The 21,137-nt window shown below is 47.7% G+C and overlaps 1 protein-coding gene across 8 annotated transcripts in view; it reads right to left on the bottom strand.

Annotated features, from left to right (window-relative positions):
• The window catches only part of ADAMTSL3 (ADAMTS like 3), a 242,883-nt gene that overhangs the window by 109,586 nt on the left and 112,160 nt on the right, over positions 1-21,137 (bottom strand). For all 8 annotated transcript variants that reach the window (XR_012127161.1, XR_012127160.1, XM_073227130.1 and 5 more), the window contains 2 exons: positions 12,576-12,702; positions 10-84 (listed from right to left, as the gene is read on the bottom strand). Coding sequence is in view for 6 of the 8 variants with exons in the window: in XM_073227130.1 (XP_073083231.1) it covers positions 10-84; positions 12,576-12,702 (202 nt within the window). In the remaining 2 variants the exon portion in view is untranslated. The remainder of the gene's footprint in view (positions 1-9; positions 85-12,575; positions 12,703-21,137) is intronic.

Below are 21,137 nucleotides of genomic sequence, written 5' to 3' on the forward strand. Positions count from 1 at the left end.
GCTACTTACAGAGACGTGCAGGCCCTTTCACTGTGATCCTCACGCTTCGACTGCCCAAGGGAACAGCAATTACATGTTCTTCCCCTAGGAGAGAGCACGGAAAAATGCACTGAAACGTGTGCACTCAAGGCCATCGAAATAAGCAAGTGAATCGGAACTGGGGGCACTTGAAAAGTGTTGCCCCTGTATTTCCATCCCACAGTCAAGAAATCTTTGGGAACCATGGACAGGGCTTATTAGTACAACTCACATGATTTCATTTAAACAAATTTTTTAAAAAACATTGAGGATAAGTTTAAAACAGATGCCCTGGCTCCAAGTGTCCTTAGGCCCCCTGAATGTGCTCTGACTGGGGACGGGGAGCCCCAGCGAGGGGCTGCAGGCCCAGTCTGGCCACATGCATTCATTTAGGGCTGCTTTACAAAGACGGAGTTGGTACTTGTGAAAAAGACAATGTGCAAAGCCGACTGTATGTGCTATCTGGCCCCTCACAGAAAAAAGGGTGATGATTCCTGGCCTACATAATTACCTAGTGGAAACCTTGGTCCTCCTAGATACTTTTTGTCATGCTCTTACACGTTCTGAAATTAATTTCATGGCCACATAATAGTCTAGGCTCACATATGAAATTCTATCCCCCTAGATTTGAAAATTAAGTATGATACTAAGTTATAGTAGTACATTATCAGCAATGCAAATTAATTCAAGCAGATGTTTTTTTTTTTTAATTACATATATGTTTTGAAAATAACATATAAATTAGAAAGCTTTCCTGAGCTTAAGAAAACCTATTTGGGTGAATCAACTAGGCTTGGCACTCTTCCAAAATCTTTGTGAACTTAGGCTGTAGTGTGTTTGAAAATCATTTATCCTGCGTGTGAGTGTATGTATATGTGAGTGTGTGTCTGTGTGTTCCAAATATCACCCATGACAATCACGTTCAAGTGGAACTTCTCAGACCAGAGTGCCTGGCATTTTATTTGAGCCAGAATGGCTGAAACTTGGAACCCATTTTTCTGGTGTGTAGACGCAGTGAATCCCCAGCTGCTCACACATAGCCCTTGAAAAGAAATGCACGCTGTGGGGAAGTCGGGCAAGGTGTGGAATGGAGGGTTTAAGTCTTCAGATTATGCAAAAACAATCTATCCTCTACAGTTATTAATGTCTTGTCCTCCTAAACTGCAGTTCCCCTTCACCCTGGCGGCCCTCTAGGCCAAGTGGGTCCCCCTGCATAAGTCTCTGCCATACCTTCATAGGGCGGTACCTCCTTGAATTGTCTAGGAAGTTGTTAAAACCCAGGTTCCTGCCCCGCCCACGCTCCGGGTGGAGCCCACGAGTTTGTCGCCCGCCTGCTCCCGGGTGAGGCTCCCGCCCTGGCTCGTGGGCCTGTTTTGAGTAGCAGGGACACAGGGCAGGGGAGAGAAAAGGCCAGGCAGGTGGTGAGGACAGTGAGGGGGACCGTCCCCGAGTCACACACTCCTCAGCAGTCCTTCAGCGTCTATGGTCCCAGCTCTGCCAGAGGCGGGCGAGAGCCCTGGAGAGGGGCTGTCAGAGGGGCCGGGATCCCGAGGGCTGTAGTTGGGCAGGGGTTTGGAAGTGCTTTTTGGACGAAGCAGTAAAATGGCTGTTAACGGGTGTGTAAAAGTAGATTCAGTCGAGTAGTGGGCACAGAAGGTTGTATTTGGGAAACAGATGATGATGGAACAGCAGAGGCAGGGAGTGTGCAGTTTTCCCAAAACTTGTCAACTTGTCAGTAAAGGTAGGTGAGAGACTGGGGTGGTAGCTGGAGACGTGGAGCATTACAGACACACACATACACACACACACACTCACACACATACACACACATCTATAGACACATAACACACATATGCATCTATATACACACAGACACAAGTTTTTTAAATTGTACTTTTGTTTAAGCTGGAAGAGATCTGGTCGCGTTTACCCAGAAAGGGGAAGGGAGACCGGGGAGGCGGGGGGCCAGAGACGGAGACTATAAGGAGGGCGGGGATGACGGCACGGTGAGACCTCGGTGGGAGCAGAGGGGCCGGAGCAGACGAGGGCGTCATTCGCCCGGGAAAGGCTGTCGCACCCGCGCCTCTGCTGCGGGAGGGCCCAGGAAAGCGCGGTGCGGCTGCAGGGATTCTGGTGGTTTCTGTTTTACTGAGAATTTTTTCTCAATTTTCTTTGGAGTCTAGCACAGAATCCGTTTTTGTAAATGGTCCATGAATACTTGAAAAGGCAGCAGCACAGCCCCTCCAAATGCAATGCTCACTAACGCCTATTAATGCAGCCCTAATAAACATATCGTGCAGATCCTACACATAATTTCTGCTGGCTTAAGTGTGCTGACGTCTGTCCTGGAAGTTTTACTTTTTGCCATGTTTTCCCATATACCTATAGCGTGTTTTTTCTCTGTGCATTTTGAGGTAATGGTACATGTGTACAAACTTTTAAGACTTTTTTTTTATTATAAAATACTCATCTCTCTTGTTTTTTTTGCCTGAAATTCCATTGGATCTGACATAAATACCAATGTCATGCTTTCTTTGTCCTGCTTGTTATAATGGGCCACGTTTATCTCCCAGACAAATGACCCCTGGGAGATTGCCCCTCAGTCTGGACCTAGACCCAGAGCTGCAGAGAGTGCAGGAGGGGGTCAGCTGGCCCCGAGTGGGGGCAGGCTAAGCACAGACCACTTAACACTTCTGTTACATGTCTGCACGGGAGGCTACCCCTCAGGGCTGATTCTGAGGCTGCTCTAAAATATTATACCTCCTACTGGTACAGAATCCAGTGGTTGAGAGCAGAGCAGATGGGGGAAAGGCACCCTCCCTGGCCCAGCCTGCAAGGTGGACGGTAACAGGTCTACGTCAAGGAACGCCCAGATTTGGAGGTAGTGCTGGGAAGTGGTTCCAGCTGAGCGCTTTCATTGTTTGGAACTATTCCAAAACTTTCCGACTGAAATTTGGGGTAAGAGATCCTTAATGCTGCTGTCCACCACTTCTTGGCCCACTTTAAATATCACTTGCACTATTTTTTATTCTATAAACTACTGGGAGAGGCAACATGGAAGAGTGGTTAGCATCACAGACGGCCGCTTAAAACTGCTGTGTGACTGTAGGGAAGTTTCTTACCTTCTCTGTGCCTCAGTTACATCCATAAAATGAGGATAATAAGAACACCTGTTTCAAGGGGATGATGAGAGGGGCAGTGAGGTAACATGCTAAGGGCTCAGAAGAGAACTTAACCACCAGTAGAGCCTGTCAGCGTAAGTTATTAAGACCACCCTGAGCCATCACCACGCTCCCAGGCATGAAGCTCACCTCCTTCATTCTAACAAAAAACTACTTGTGCAATGAAGAAAACAGAAGTTTTGCAAGTTTAAGTGACTTGCTTGGTATCGCAGTGTTCCTAAGCAGCAGAGTTGGGGGCACAACCAACACCTACTATCTTAAGCCTCCTACTGTGAGTGCAAGTCATAAACCGTGCACACCGACCCCCACGACTGTGCACACCCGACCCCCACAACCGTGCAGACCCAACCCCTAAAACAGTGTACACCCGACCCCCACGACTGTGCACACCGACCCCCACAACTGTGCACACCCGACCCCTAAAACAGTGTACACCCGACCCCCACGACTGTGCACACCTGAAACCCTCTCCCTGGCCTGCTCAGTACAGACTTTTACTTACCGCTTCCACCCCGTGTAACCTCCCGCTCACTGGGCTGACCTGCGGGCCCCTGGCCCTGCTTCTGCTGACCTCCCTCCCACACGCGGTGCTCAAGGCCAGCTGTTCTGTCTCATTTTTCCATGTGTCATTTCCTGCTGCAGCTCACAGCTTTGCTAAGTAGCGAGATGTTCAGGAAATAAATTTTCCACATGATATTAACTCATAAATAAACATCAGCTTCAGCACAGAAAGGCTGTAATTTATATCAGATTGTCTAGTTTCACCGTAAACTCCAACAAGGTCTCTGTCACCCGAAACACACACATTCCGTGAAAACACGTGGAGACACTGGGCCCACTCTCCCTTTGACAACCTCAGGCCTGCTTTTCTATTCCTGGTTTGTTTTTGATTATTTTAAATCTGGCTGGTTGGGTTCTTTGGCAGAACACAAGTTTCTGTCAGGCGTTTTTCATCCTGCTTTACAGGACCCTGCATTTTTTTCTCCTTCTACTCTTCGGTGCAAACACCCCCCCACCCACACACACACATACCCTCTGTTCTCAAGGAACATAGGAGTCTTTTTAAGAAGAAGAAATGAATCCTGCTACTACAGTTGAGAAAAACCCTGTGGAGAAAATGAAAATAACGCTTATTTCCCTTTAAAATGAGGTAATAGGTGTGAAAGCATTTTGTAAATTGAAGAACAATGGTGTCCGTTAATGTTCTCACGTACCCACAGCCACCTGCCACCAGTTAGACTAAAATAAGCTTGTGAGACATTGTGCAGAACAGGGACTAAACTTCTCAAAGCAGGCCTGGAGTCAGGTTCACCTGTCACTCTGCGGGTAGTGGGGGCTTGTGGAAGGTGTGCGGCCACACTGATTCTGCGGTACGGCCGCAGGACTGTCTATACACCGCCTTTCGCAAAAGGAGGCGGGCTACATGAAATGTGCCCACAGGCAAAGATGGGGAAGGTTAAAACCAGGAATTGACAACCGTTGTTTAACAGGCAGAGAAGGGACACGGCAGGGATCTGACCAGTGAGGGCAGCCGGCTGCGAGCCGCATACCTGCTCAGCAAAGACCTGCCCTGGGCCACTCCCTTCCGTGCTCAGGCCTCTGCTATTACAGTTTCTTACTAATGATCTGCCATCGAGTGTCCTCAGCCCTCGGCTCTTGTGTTTATGCAGAAACGTCTGCTCCAACCTGGAGGTATGTCTCTTTACTGGCTTAAATTGCCTTTGCCACCAAAGAGGATGGTGGCAGGCGGAGGGCCTGCTCATGCACGCCTTCACGCTCACGTCCAGGACTAGCTCTGGACAGCACGTGGACAGGGACTGTGTTACACACAGCATCAGCGACAACTTTCTGTCCAGATGTTCCCTAGCATCGTGGGGTAACTCTTCTGCCCTTTACACTGAATCTAAGAAATCAAGAGCCAGGCAAGGATTAAAGGGTTATCTGCCTTCTGACTCTGTAGTGGGATGTAGGGGTTCAGAATATGTCACCCTAAAATATGTCACTTTGACATATTGATTATTGTGATTTAAACATACTTGAAAAACAACTGGTGCAAGACGGACTCTCTGACCCCCTTCATCCTCTGAAAGCAGAGGTTAAGTCGCCCATGGGAAAGGCACCCTCCCTGTACCAAGTCGGGTGGCACCCTTATCATGGGCACGGGGAACTCAGGGCCTGGCAGGCTGTATAAATGACCCGTTGCTGCTCCATCAGTCGCTGCCTCTAGCCCAGGCCCCTTGGTCATGTCCATTCTTCACAAGTTTATTGTTTCTTTGTCTAAAGGGTGTGAAAGCTGCCTGCCCTGGTCCCTTCTTCAGGTCTCATATCTTGTAGGGCTCATGTATGTACATATTTAAATTTGTTTTTCTCCCATTAATCCATCTTTTTATTACAGGGGGGTCTCATCCCACAACCTACAGGGGTAGAGGGAGAATTGTTTTCCTCCCCTACAGGGACACCAGAGCCTGAAGAGCAGAGGTGCTGACCAAAGGCACATGTCAGAGTCACCTGGGGAATTTGGTGACATGTAATTGCCCAGATTTACCCCCAAAATTCTGGGGAAGGTCCAGAGGACCAGAACACAGGGCAGGCCCTCCAGGGGGTCCTGCTGTGCATGCTGGGTTAGGAACGGCGGGGCCAGACTCTGCCAGGGGAAATGGGGCAGGTGGGCTGGCACGGTCAGCCAGGCATGCAGGGTACACCAGGTGCGGCAGGCTCGTCAGCTGCTGCTTTCAACTCCACCTCCTCAAGGACTGTCACCATGGCCGCTGGCCTAAGTGGGTCTTCAGTTCTGTTCCAGTCAAGTCAATACACCTTTACTGAGAACTCACGAGGTGTCAGGTACCAGGCTAGATGTGAGAGGCCCTTGATGAGTATCCATGCCTCCAGGAGAGGGGGCCCAGCGCACAAACAAAAACCCTCCCATGCAGGTGGTGAAGGTAGCATGTAAAAAGGTGCCCAGAGATAAGAGCAGAGTTTACACCACCTCACTTTCGTTGCATATATAAAATTTCCTGGCCCTTTAAGAATAACGACACGCCATCTCTGTTGGACCTTTCTTTGAAAGTTTTGGAAAATGTCTTCATATAAGATCCTGGGTTTTGTATTTCTGACCTCCATTCATTACCAACCAAGCCCAAGATCTGATTTTTTAAAAAAGAAGGAATAAATTACAGATATACTTAATAGACTCCCAGAGCTGAGGCAGCCTTGGGAACCATCTATGTTGACGCTCTTAGCAGGAAGATGGATGGGCCAACATCCCTGTGATCCTGATGGGCACCAGCCAAGCTGAGGTCACCACCCCTGGCTGTGGCTTCCAGTCCAGTTCGGTTGCACAATATAATTTATTCCCACTGAAATCATAATGGGAAGGCAGAACTGTGTCACACAAAGGACCTGTATTCACCGCCCAACACGTACATTCCTGCGGTGTGCTCAGCGCTGCACAAGCACTAGGAAGAAAGTGGTGACACGCTGGCTGGACATAGTGTCCACTGTGGTGACACCGTGTTCGTGGGAGAGACAGATTATGCAGATAAACAACTGAAATAATTACTTCTTGCAATAAAGGCTAAACAGGAAATAAACAGAAAAGAGAAGGGCCCACTTTAGACAAATTGGTTAAAGAAAACCTCCCTGAGGAGGTGACACTTGAGCTCAAGGTTGAGAAAGAGGCCTTGAGAGGTGAGAGAAGCATGTTCTGGACCCAGGGGCTGGTCAGCGCAAAGGCCCACGGGAGGAAAGCGCATTCTAGGGCCTTCCAGAAAGGCAGCATGACAGGAGCCCAGTGACCGAGGGACAAAGTAGCGCCCTGGATGTACAGGAGCCAAACGTGCAAGACTTTGGGGGTCATGGAAAGGGCAGGGTCAGCGTCAGGGAGGTTTTCACCTGGGGAGTTGGTGGCCAGTCTGGCTACTGTGAAAACAGGACCTATGATGCTCCTTCTCAGCAGAGCCTGAGACCTGCCTCTTGTTTTCCTTCATGCAGAGAGGAAGGCAGACACACGGAAACGCGTGAGAGAGTGAGCGCCGGAGCTCCAGACGCGTGGTCTTCGACCTTTGGTCATGCCGCGCTTCCTTGTTGAAACAAGTCGGGGACATATCCCAGTAAAGGGACGGGGTCTTCGGGCTGGACGTGCCCTCACCACACACAGTTCTGGAATGAAACTATGAATAGCCTGAGCCTTTCTGCAGACAGGCGGACGGGGAGGGGAAAGAGCCACGGGAGAGGACACAAGGGACGGCCACCAGTCTGCTCACCACGTGAGCAAAACCAGCCCGCGGGAGCTGGTCCGGCCTCCCTTCTTAGGGAAAAAGTCACACCTGCAGATCATTTTTAGAAGTGACAGTCGAAAGACAAAGGAAGAGCATATAAAAAGAAAATGCCTGAAGAATTACCCCGTGGGGCAGCGCCCCCGCCCACCTAGCCCAGGATTCTTTTCAGAGGAGGGATGCCTGATAAATAGCGACCTTCATAATGTCAGAAGTTAAGTGAAATGCTGGTGCTCCAGGCTGGCTGTAGCATCACCGTAACAGGGAGCTGAGCGGCCACCAGGTACAAACATACACAGTCCAGCCCAGGCAAGCTGAGCTTATCTATTTATTTGTCCAATATGCCTGGACCCTTACACGTGAGACCAAAACAACGGACAGACCTGGAAATACCACTGAGACCCTGGGTGCCAAGTGAAGGCTCTCCAAACAGATGTGTCTGCTTGTACGTTGCTGGGTTAGAGTTTCTTCTCATTAAAAACCAAGTGGCCTCTGCTTCCCTGTTCCAACACCCAGAGCTCTTCACGCTGGTTCCTCAGTCTCTCTCCTTCTCCTCTGAACAGGAAATGTGTGCATTTTATCTGGATTCATTTCTGACTTTTCTCATAGCCAAGGGACTGCTCCAGGCTCCCACACCTTCACTCTGCCTCTCCGTACAAGGGAGGTGGACCCCAACCTTAGGAGATTTCCCCAGAGCTGGCCTGGGCCTGCAGCCGTGCTATGCTGTGTCCTCCGGCCGTGCATCCCAGCAGAGCCAGGACGGCCGCTGGCCAGGTGAGGCTAGGAGCCTTGTGGACTGGCGCCTGGAGATGCACACTCAGGGAGAGACGTGGCTCCGTTTCCCACATTTCTTTCACACAGAGCATGATTACAGGGAAGTGCTTCCATATGGCCCACGGAAAATCCCAGCCAAGAGCGGCTTCGGGCGGCCAGGTCCAGAGCCGAAACAGACATGAAGGGGCTGTGATGAAAATCAAGGGCGAGAAGCTCCGTATCCCTGTGCGGGCAGGAATCCGCAGGCTTTAGCTTCAGTCCAAGCACAGGGCCTCGTGCTGTGCCAGCCCAGCTCTCGCCATGTCACCGTGCCTCTCACAAGTCACTGCCCCCGCTGCAGTCAAAGCCTGTCTGCGCACTCCAGTTTCCCATTTTGTAGAAATTAATCCTAAAGACCAGCATTGTTGTGGCTCTTAACTTGGAATGTCCTGGACTGGCATCAGGCGCCTGAGACACCCCCCCCTCCATCAAAAAATCAGAATGGCAAGTTGGGGGCTTATGGGTACAAAAGCTTATGTATTTTCCTGGAGGAAAAAAAAGCATAACTTTCCAAAGGGTTTCGAAAGGATCTATAATCCAAATACAAAATCGATGTGACAGAGGGAGACAGAGAGAAAGAACTCAAGAGGGAGAATCTGAACGACCCTGCCTCCCGAGGGGCATCTGGTACAACAGATGGGCCCCTGCCAGCCCCCCGTGCTCCGGACCCTCCCGTCTGGGGCCTCCTCTGCACACTGGTTTCTTGACCCAGTTTCACTCAGCTTCCACCCTGGTTCAGTTAAAATCCACTTGATTTCTAATCTCTCCTGCACCCTGACAAGACGACATTTTTTCTGATGAGATTTCCATGCTTCCATGGCCAGAGCTAGGTGGGCGCTGGTCCAGCACACGGCTGGCTATTCTCCTCCCGTCCTGAATCCAAACACTGCCTGAATTAGCTCCGCAGTAGAACCTGGCTCTTCACCCTCATCCCCTGACCTGTCTTTTCCTCCAAGTTGGCTTCTCCTACAATTCACGCCTTTCTGACATGTGAACAAAGTTCTCCTCCATACCCATCAGCTGCTCTCTTAAAAACAACACCTCGATTGACTGACTATTGATTTACAAATATCCACATTTATACTTAATGCACATAAGAGGCTTGATGTCATTGGAACCCAAATGAGTAATGTTTCTAATAAAAACACAGCTAGCATTTACTGAGCACTGTCTAGGTGCCAGACACCATTTGGAATGGTCGGCATGACTGATTTATTTAAATCTGACGACAACTTTATAAAGGCAGTTGTACTGCTGTTCCCAGTTTAAAATGAACACCAAGATACACACAGATGTTAAGAGACAGCTAGTAAGCAAGACCCAGCATTAAACCCGGACTCCAATTTCTTAGCCATTTCCCTGTACTACCGTTCAGAATTGATTACGGCAATAATTAAGGTGCCTTATCATTTCTGGTCCTTAGTCTCCTTATCTGTAAAATGGGTCGACACTATCAAACTACAATGTAAGGGGGCTGGCAGAGTTCAGTGCTAAGCCTGTGCCTGAAGAGACCTGGGGAATTATAAAGCATTATGTCAACATTGGTGAAACCAGAATGGGTGGAATGCTATCTACTTGGTTTCCTAGCTCCGAGGAAGCCAGCGTGTCACATGCCACAGTTCTGCCAATGAGAGAAAAATCTGGGGAGGACAACCCTTCCCGAGTGAAGGGCATGGTATTAAAGAATGTCCCCTGCACCACCTTCTCTCGTCTGGATGTGGCCACTGCGTAATAGTAATTTTGCAGCCACAGAGATAAAAGCCGAACTCTAAGGATGATTCAGAGAGAGAGCAGCCTGCTCCCTGACAGGCCCAGTGAAAACAGCTTCCCCAGCCCCGCCTGCCTCCTCCAGGCTCCTTGGGAGAAGGACACGCACTCCTGTGTGCCTGAGCTGGGTTTTCTGTGACCTGCAGTGGCACGCATGCCTCTGTGACACCCCACCGCTCGGAGCCAGCTCCTGCACACCGGACCGGAACCCCACGAGTTGGTGCTTCCCAGCCTCCGCTCAGCCTTGCAGTCACTCCTCTGTCCTCTGTCTTTGAAGCGTTTCTCCTTTCCTCCACGCGGACACACTCACGTCTCCTGGAGCCCTCCCTGAACCGGCCGACTCTCCCCGCTAGCGAGCGGAGTAAAAAGGGCCGATGAGCTAGAACATGGCTAATTTCTCCCCGTGCCCACCAGCCGCGCCAGCTCTGGGTGTGGGGGGGGGGTGTGCCCCCCTCTGGTCTGGGCGAACCCTTCCCTCGCGTTCCCACCTTCTGCCCACCCCTCAACCCTGCAAGCAGGCTGTGGTTTTGGCCTGAAACTCACTGAAACCGCCCTTGATATAAGGTCCAAAACGACCTTCAAATTGCCAGAGAGAAACATCTGGACCCTCATCCCAGCGGGCCTCATGTCAGCGTTTACCAGGGCTGACCAGCGCCTCCTTCTGGAACCGCCTGCGCCGTGGCTTCTGGGACGCGCTTCTGCTCGGTCCTGTGTTCACTACTCTTTTCATTTCCCTTAAGCGTCCTCCCCAGCTAAACGCCTTCCTTCCAAACATTTCTCAGGATGCAACACTAGGCTTCCTAAAATATTCTCTGGACCCTCTCTGGGTGGACCCACCTCATTTATCACTAAAGACCACCATTCAGGGGACTTTGCCACCAGCAATAATGGACTGGCATGTTTCAGACCGACCCTCCCACCACAAACAAAATATAATCAACCTCTGTTAGACTGTAATCACTCAATAAAATATAATCAATACCTAGGGACCAAGGTATTGAATATTTATGGAGGTAAATTTCTGGAGGCAAACCTTATCTGTGGTATGCGTCCCCTCCCCGCGAGCTCCCTACCCAGATGAGCAGCACGCACACCCCCCGCGCTCCGGCTGGAAAATGCGCACCGTCCTAGCTTCTTCACTCAACGAACTCATGCACTCTGCTGATTCTCCTGAATAGTCCTCCGTTCTGTTCCTTCCTCTTCCTCCCCCACCATGCACCCCAGACTCGGGGCCCAGTAGTTCAAACACCTTTGAGTATTTAAAATAAGCATCCCAACTGGATACCTTGTTTCCAGGCTCACCTCCCAGGTGAGGTGCCAGGATTATTTTACTAAAACACCAATCTAGACGTACGGACCCACTGCCTCAAGTGCTGTAAGGACCTCACTTAACCTGAACGTGAAGCACAGCATGAGGCCCGTGCAGGGCCCTCCTGAATGCCCTCGGCCACGCTGCGCCACAGCAGAAGTTCCCCACCAAGGTCCGGGCTTTCCACTGGGGTCACACCATGAATTCCATGTTTCCTTTGCCTGGAGAGCCCTCCCCACCCTTTGCTCCACTTACAATGTTCTCCCCACTTGGAGAGAACAAGTAAAATCTCAATTTCATAAATTACATCAGAATAAATTCAGATGAACAGAAGAGTTTAAAGCATGAAAACAAAACCATCAAAGTACCAGCAGAAAACACACATGAGTGATTTGTTTCCCTTTCAGGCAGAAGTCAGCAAACTACAACCCGAGGGCCAATCCAGCCTGCAGCCTAGTGTTGTAAATAAAGTTTTATTGGAACACAGCAGCCCCTTCTGTTGAGGAGTTGTCTGTGGGTGCTTCTATGCTTCAGCAGCCTTCAGTAGTTAAGACAGAGAACACACATGCCTCAGAGCTCTAAAATATTCACTATCTGGCCCTTTACAGAAAAAGTCTATTGATCCCCAAATCAAAAGGTTTTTTTTAAGGCAGAAAAATACTGAAATGAAAAGATGGAAATTTCTGGATATATAAAACTCAGAAACTATGGGTTCTCAAAAGACAATGTTGAAAGTCAAATGACCAACCGGAACAATATTTAAAACAGGCATCACAGACAAACAGTTACTATTTGTATATAAGAAAAGCTCTCAATAATGAGGACAAGATGAAATCCAAACAGAAAAGCTAGCCAGCGACTTCGGCTGCTACTTGAAAGACGAAAAGGCATTAAGGGGCAATAAGTACATGATAAAATTTCTACCCTGACGGCAATCAAAGGAAGGCCAATAATAAGTTATCACTTCATATTTCACCCTAGAAAATTGGCAGATACTTAAAAAAAAATAGTCATCTGTACCGGCAAAGGTTCCGAGAAACAGGTAGTTAAGAAAACAAAAATTTGGTATATGCTTTTGGGAAGAAATGCGACTTTTAGAACACTGGTCGCTGGTTCCTGGCGGAAACGCTTGGCACTGGGCAAACGGACGCTAGGACCAGGTGGCCGAGAGCACGGTTGGGTGTGAGTAACCGCATTAGGGTGCAAACCTACTTTTCTCCGGAGCAACGTGCGCCTTGGCCTGTCCGCGCACCAGCCGGCAGGTGGCGCCGTCGCCAGCGCAGACGCCGCAGCTGTCCTCGCGCGCGCCGCTCCCCAGGCGCCGGTCGCAGCCCACGGCCTGCGGACGAACAGGGGTCAGGAGGTGAGAAGGCGGTCGGGCTCTGCCACCCGCAGGGTCCGGTTTGTGGGTCCCCTGCTCGAGGCCACGCCCGAGCTCGCAGGATGGGGGCTGATGCGGAGCATCCCGCAGAGCAGCGCCCACCGCGTTGGGGTGCAGACCCGCATGCAGGGGAGCGAGGCTGCCCCTCGGGGCCCCAGCGCATCGTAAGGGACTGGAATGCACGGCCCCTTCCGGGCTTCCTCTGCCCCCCACCCCACCCACCTTCCCTCTCCCCTCCGCTCATCCCCTCCTCAACGGCCGCTGTCCTGAAGTGCAAGCCAAGTGGTCCTCGGCTGTGCTTGACTGTTGCTGTTTCTACCTCCATCTCCGCGTCCCTGTGCTGCACATCTGCGTGGCCCGTGTCTCTGCCGCAGCCATGCCCTTCTCTCTCCTCACATTCTCTATACCTACTCCCGCACATCTCTTTCTCGGCATTATATCTACATTCTTGGCGTTATAAACCATTTCTAAAATGCAAGAAAAGAAATGGCGGGAGAGATGGCTCACAGAACAAGCCTCTGCTGCTAGCCCGCTGTCGCTGGTGAGTTATCATTTCTGTGAGTTTGCACTTGCTAAATTGTGAGCGCCCTCATGTGAGAAAAAGGGCTATTTTTACATTTCTTTTTATTTTTACAAATACGCCCTTTATACAAATGCCTGCCTGATATTACCTGATGAGATACTTCATTTCTACCTCCCCGTGTTCATTCAACTGTATTCCTATTTTTATACTTGGGGTTCATGACCAGCCCTCCCACCCCTTTCAAACGGAAGGATGTTAAACAGTTCAAACTCTTGGAGACTCATTTTCCTCATGAGCAAAACAGGAATAACTATACATGCCCCACACCGGTTCTGGTGAGGATTAAGTGAGAAAATATACGTGACACTCTTCGTACAGCGATCGGAACATGTAAAGGGCTCAGGAGAAGACGGCCCGTTTTGTCATGTGTGTTTCTCATTTGGTTCTGCCCCCTGAGCTGGGCACGTCCTCCGTACAGGAGTTGCTGAATCAGACTCTACAGCCGAGGTGCTGAAGAGAAAATAAAACTAGAGGAAGCTGAAACCGTATCTAGAGACTATTCTCTCCAAGATTTCAGTGAAGTGAAGGAGAAAGATCAAATGAAAGTCTTCAGGAGAGGCCGGAAAGTCCCAAGCAAGGGGAAGGAAAAGCCTGTGATGAGCCGTGTTTTCAAAGGCACAAGGGTCAGTCCTGGGGTAAGCATTCTGCGTTTGTTCTGTGTATTTCCAAATGGTCAAAGCTACAGGTTTGCGCATGATTTAGTTCAGTATGAGAAAGTTTGAAAAGTCAGAGATTTCCAAAATAAGTATTCAATCATAGGCTAGGCAGGAGGCTTCTTGGCAGGAAAGTTGAAGAGGGGATTACATTGTTGGATGGGGAGCTGAATCCAAAGACTTCTGAGATCCTTTCGTCAGTGTAGGATTTGGTAGAGATGATAATAAATTATCGATAATAATAATAGCTGGTTCTTATTGAATAGTTACCATATGTCTGAGATGCTGACAAGCACTTTATACATCATTTCATTTACTCTTCTCAGCAGCCTAATGGTGTAGGTGACACCTTTTATCTCTGTTCCACAAATACGGCATCTGAACGCTCTGAGGTTAAATGAGTTCTCAGCAGCACACAGCTAGGATACAGTGTCAGGAATGGTTGTAAAACTCAGGTCATCTGACGCCAGAATCTTAACACAGTGCTCTTTCTCACCTTTAGTATCAACAGATAGATGACAAAGAACTCAGCCACATAGGCTATTATACTAATATTTACAAGTACATGTGGAATAACTTAAGACTGACTGATTTTAGAAACACACTTCATGGTTGGGATTCAATCAGTGAGTCACTTGTGTCCATGCAACTTTCTCCAAGGGGAGCAATTCTACCATTAAGTTATAGAAACACTGGTCCTGGGCCAAGCTCTGTCCTCACACGTGCATGTCCCTAAGCACTTTGCATTTCATGAGAATGAGAATCCCTCTATCCCCAGGAAGGGTGTGGGCGTAGGAGCTGGGATGGGCTTGTTTTGAAGAGTATTCAGAACTTTCCAAAATCTTGGGCAATCAGTTACCTCCCTGAACACTTCTATTTGTTCAGAGGTTTTTTTAAGTTACAGTTCATCCAAATCTTACAGCCAAAGGAAAAGCATATGAAAACATCACAGAAAAATAATATCTGAAAAAAGGACTGGTTGCCTGAAGATTCATAAGGTAGTAGCCAGAACTGCCCTTGAAATTGAGGAACTACTGAATTTCGGTTCTCAGACCTCATCATAATGAACAATAAGCAACTTTTTAAACATTTCCTGGAGTGTTTTCAGCCTCTGTGACATCTCCTGAAGTCAAAATCTCTAGTTGTAATGATTTAAAAGCCACTAATCGATAAACACATCAGTAAAATTGGTTAACATCTATTAAATAACCAATTTATATAGAGCCAGGCACAACAGAAGATAAATTAGTAAGACAAGATTCATACCCTACAGTGTAGTTGATGAGACAAGTTACATAAGCCGGGGGATAATATAAACAAATAAGTAAAATATGTGAGCAGTACTCTCGGAAATAAAGACTCATGTGTAAATCATCCCTTTAGCTAAGGACTATTCCACAGTTCCTGCATATGATTTCCTAATCAGCTAAAAGATGGTGTTTAAATAAACACAGTAAAGTGGCATTACTCCATATTCAGCCAAATATGAATTTTCCAGACAAGTCAAGTTGAATCCTTCAAGAACCAAGCGATTTTTTGGGGTTAACTTCTGTTTGAGATCTCTGAAAATTGTATTTTCCCTTAGGAAAAATTCTAACATCCCTGCCTTAAAAACCAGAGTATGTGGATCTATGGTAGTTACTGGGGATATTCAGAAATATTTTGCTTCTCCTCTCAGCCCCTGGAAGGACTGGGACTGTGGTCTGCCACCCCCTGGGAAGTTAAGTGTGGTCACTGACAGACCGTGGCCAACGAGATGTGAGTCTAAGTGTCTGGGTCACTTCTGTAATGAGCTTTACAGGTCAGCTCCTGAGCCACATGTCCTCTTCTCACTACTGTACTATTATGTGAAACATGTGTCCAAATAAAGCCTCCCTCCCTCTGTCTCTCTGTGACACTCAAAGAGCCGAGACTCCCTGCTGACCTATGTTGGACACATAGCATTAGTGAGAAGTAATCGTTCATTTTAAGCCACTGAGCCTTGTGGGTGGCTGGTCACTGCAGGAAAATCCAGTCCGTATTATAAAGAGTGTGATTTAACCATTCGTGGATAAAGCAGGGTCACCAACATCAAGGTGTTATTTTAAAATGGACATTTCCCATTTAAAATCCACATTTCTGGCTTCTGCTGACAAATCAGAACTCGGATGTGCTTATATGTGGCCGCCCCCCTCACAGCGCATGCAGGTGTGTCCTCCAGCTCACGAGAGCCTTCTCTGTGCACCATCCCAGAGTGCTGCGCGGATACTAGTTTCAGCCTCTGGATACTAAGCTGCCTATGAATGACCCAGCTACTGGCCGCCCTTCACCAGAACCACATCTGATTTCTCGTTACGAACTCCAGCTGCACTTGTAGCAATATAAAATGTATAACACAAACAAGTGTGCATATCATGAGTACAGAGGAATGATGAAGAAAAGAGAGTCTCAAAATAGGGGGTCTGAGTTCAAATTCCGGCTCTCCCGTCTTCTAGCTATACAACCCAGGCAAATGACTTAGTGTCTTCAAATTCCAGTTTCCTTATTAACGATGGGCACGGTGCTTGTCCCCAGCTCATAGCCTATCAGGAGCCGACGTAGCAAAGTGCTCAGACAGTGCCTGACACCTACGGGGCACCCAGAAAGTGTTAGTTGCTGTTATTTTTACTGTAAACACAAATTGCACCCAGCCATCAGGGAATTCAGTAAACATGAATGATAAATCAGACTTGCTCTGCACACCTGCTTCCAGCCAGGTCCTGTCTCATAGAAGTCAGACCTCCAAACCGAAGCTAATCTCATTCAGTGAGCGTAGCTGTCCCGTGCTGTCTGCTGTGCTCAGACCCCCAGAAAGCTCCTCCCAGGACCTCAGTGACATGCTCACTCCAAGGAGCCAAGGGTAAACACACTTGAAAAACTTATCTGTAGTCTGTGCCAAGCAGACATCGGGGCTGAGCTCACCGATGCTAAGGGGGGCGGTGAGCACCGCACAGCGCACTTCAGCCCACCCTCGACTGCTGATGCCACGGCCACATCGCACGAGAAGCGGAATGCATGTGGACACTGTCCTGTGGGAGGGAACACGCTGAATTCGGTGGAGAAGCAGCCGAGTCACCTCTGGAGATGGACAGACGATTCTTTTTACCTGCATAACCTTGCCAAAAGAGCGGTCAGCTTTTGGCAACCAGACTATCACCTGTCACTGCTCAAAGAACTAGCTCACCCATAAGAATCACAGAACATGAGAGGAAACACACTTAAATGAATGAATTTGGCCCTGAAAACTACGAGCTCCTTCAAACCCGAGGAACTGCCGGAGCCAACTATGTGCTTTAGGCAGCGAATCAGGGGAGGGGGCTGTGGCCTGAGAGCGCACGGAGAAGCCAGGGAAGGGGGCCGGTGCTGACCGCAGACCTCGCGGGTGACGGCTACCGTGCTGGGCTCGCGCGATGCTCTTCATGAAAGAGGGAATTTAAGGCGGGACCCACAAGGGGGACAGTACCTCCTGTTCACATACTGAAAAGGCCCAGGCTCAGGGCTGATGAGCAGCCACAGGACGCTAACCCGGCCACCGACCCGCTCCAGCTGAGGTCACCAGTGACGTGCATCTGGCCCAAGGGAGGCAGGCTGGTTGTCAGTTCTCGCTGCTCTTTACTTCTCCAAAGGATCCGACACCGCTGCTCTCCTCCCTGAACACTCTGCACTCCTACCTTGTTTTTATCCCCCCTAGTTTTCTGTTATACAGAGACTGTCCTGTTCGGTCCCTATCACCAGCACCTCTTACAGTGCTTACCCCATAAATGATGGCCCAGGACTCTCCTCGGAAATGCGCGCTTCTCATTCAGACTCCAAGGACGCGCATCAGCTTTCACCACGTGACAACCCCGAGGTCTATGTTTCTAGTCTCGCATTCTCCCCTAAGCGATGAATTCATATGTCAACTTGGATACCCACATGTACGTCAGGCTTATCATCATCTCCCAGTACACCTGCTCCTCACCCAGCACTTTCTGTCCTGGTGAACAGCCTCGTCATCTACTTAGCCATCACATCAGAAATCTAGGCATCGTTCTAAACTTCTGTTTGCAATGCTCCACATCCACTGAAACATCCGGTCCTAAAAGATGTAGGATTCATTCATCCCTAGAATTTGTCTCCCGTCCTTGATTCATCCTACGTCTGCCTTTCTCTAAGCTCTTGACATACCACGCTTGACCTATCATTTGCCCAGACCCTGTCTTCTCCAAATAATCTGCCATGTTGCCTTTGAGTGGCCTTCCTGAAGACAATCCCAGCTGAGCTCGTCCCTGAGAAATTCTTCAGTGGCCCCTCTTATAACTTACAAATAAGTTAATGACTGGTTTCCACCTAGACCTATGGCCTCAACTTCTAGCATTATCCCAGGGGCATTTTTCACCTCACCTCTGCACAATAGGTGACAGATCCTTAAGCAAACCTACACCTGCGTCTCTTCCCCAGGGCTGTTTCCTCTGCTTGTGGTCCCCTCCCCATCTTGGTTTATGCAATTCCTGATCAACTTTCTAGAAGCTCAGTGTCAAAACATGACCTTGTCCAGAGTTGTGTTCTTCAGCCCAAACAAAATTGCTTTTAATAACAATTCTGCTTAATCATAAAGGCAATACACATTCATTGCCAAAAATTTAGAAAACAAAAAAGCATAATTCCACTGACAAGTAATAGTGATTATCATCATTTAGTGGAAGGGCTCAGAACTGAACCAGTAGTTCTAAAGGGACTCCACTGACAGCATATGAAACAGAAGGCAAGGTAGTAAGTGCTGACCTTTGGGGAGATGAGTCAAGCAAGTACCAAATAAGATGGTTCAAGAGTGGGAGAGAAAGGAAGAGAGATTGGACCCCAAAAGGGGAAAGTGAGAGGGAAATGAAGGTTCCTTGAAGTGAAAGAGTTGATAGAGGTACCAAGATACAGAGGACATGTGAGCAGATACATTTGGTGTTTGCAATATCGGTTTAGGGAGGTGACATTGAGAACTGTGACGCCATAAACAGGAATGAATAGGAACAGCAGAGTAACTGGTGGAGCTGAGAAGAACAATACCAGCTTACAGCTTACTGGGGGGTCAGGGGGAGAGCCTGCTCAACTGGAAGAACCTGTGGAATCTCCCAGAATGGACATCAAGTTTGACGTAGAAAATGCAGGATTGGAGATTGAGAGAGATATAAGAGAGAGACCAAGAGATTTGAATACCCTCTGCAGTTGCAAGTAGGTAAGACTCATTTGTTCAACCAGTTTTTACTGAGGACACTCTCTAAGGCCCGACATTGCAGGGGTTCTGGGGCATGGCAGGGAGCAACACAAAGTCCTCAAAGAACTTCCATTCTGGTGTGGGAAACTGCCAAAATCAAATAGTCACACAAATGAATATGTAATTATAAAATATTATCGGTTGCAATTAGAAGGTATTATAATGGAACTGGGAGAAGTAATCGCGGTAGAGCCATCACAGAAGGCCCGTAAGGAAGTGACACTAAGCTGACACCATGAAGACGGGTAAGAGCAGCCAGGAGCATGAGCAGAAGGCACTGGAACACTCATGGAAGAGCCTTCCCACATTTGGCAGAATTGAGAAAGCACAAAAGGGAGAAAAACAGAACCTCTGAGCCAACATATATGTCAACAGAAACTTCCCAAATGGAAAAGCAAAGAGCAAAAAGGCTGGGGGGGAAAAAAAGGGCAGGACATCTGAGAACAGTGGATCAAGGTGTGACGTAAGTGTCCTATGGAAAGAAGAAAGGAAAAGAGGAAATGTTTGAAGCAACAGTGACTCAGAATTTCCCCCCAAATAAATTTCAGACACAAAGCCATAGGTCCAGGAAGCTCAAAGAACACCAAGCAAGATAAATGTCAAAAAAAACTACACTCAGGCTTATCATAGTCCAACTGCAGAATATCAAAAACAAAGAAAAAGTCTTGAAAGAAGCCAGAGAATTGAAACACCTTACCTACAGAGGAGCAGAAACAGGGATCACCCCTGACTTCTCCCTAGAAGCCATGTGAGCAAGAGGTCAGTGCGGTAAGCTGTTAAAGTGTTGGGAGAAAAAAACACTACCAGCCGAAAATTCTGGGCCCTGAAAAACTATCCTTCAAAAGAGAAAAAAAAATGAAGACTGTCTCAGGCCAACAAAAATTGAGGGAATCTACTAACCTAGTTTTCAGAAAATAGGAAAATGATATGTCAGAAACTGAGATCTATATAAAGAATGGAAGAGAACCAGAGAAGGAATAAATGAAAGTAAAATGAAAACTTTTATTATTCTTAATAGATCTAAAAGACAATAATAGTTTATTTCAAAATATAATAGCAACAACATATTCAATTATGTATGCTTATATATGTGTGTATATTTTAATGTGAATATGTATATACTTATATAAGTGAAATGAATGGTAGCAGTGATACAAGAAAAGCAGAAAGGAATTAAGATTTTTTCTTACTTTTATTTTGTCACAGTATTTTCACTAGGCCCATAAAATGGCATAGTGTTATTTGAAAATGAACTTGGATTAGTTGTAAGTATATATGGCAAACTCTAGGACAACTGCTACAAAAAGGAAAAAAAAATAAGTATAACTGATAAACTAAGGAAGGAGAGAAAATGGAATCATGTCAAATGTTCAGTTAAAACCACAAAAAGCAGAAAAAAGGTAGAAAAACACAAGGACATTAAACAAGAGTAACAAATATGGTAAACATTAATCTACATCAAAAATCAATTTAAACATTGTTGGTCTAAATATACCAATTTAAGACAACGATTGTTAGAGTGGATCAAAAACAAGGTCCAATAGCTGTTGTCTGTAAGAAACCCGTTTTAAATATAAAGACATACATAGAGTAAAAGTAAAGAGATAGTGAAAGACACAGCATGCTAACATTAATCTAAATAAAGTGGAGTAGCTATATGAGTTTCAGACAGAGCAGACTTCAGAGCAAGGGAAGTTATGAGGTTTAAGAAGGGCATTGATGTAACCATGAAAGGGTCAATACTCCCAAGAAGACATAACAATCCTTGACGTGTGTGCCTAACAACACAACATCAAAATACGTGAGGCAAAACCTGATAGAACCGCAAGAAAATAAATAGATGGATCCACTATGATGGTTGGGGACTCCAACACCCCTATCCCAGGAACAG

Source organism: Manis javanica, chromosome 18 (assembly GCF_040802235.1).
Source record: "Manis javanica isolate MJ-LG chromosome 18, MJ_LKY, whole genome shotgun sequence".
Classification (NCBI taxonomy): Eukaryota; Metazoa; Chordata; class Mammalia; order Pholidota; family Manidae; genus Manis; species Manis javanica.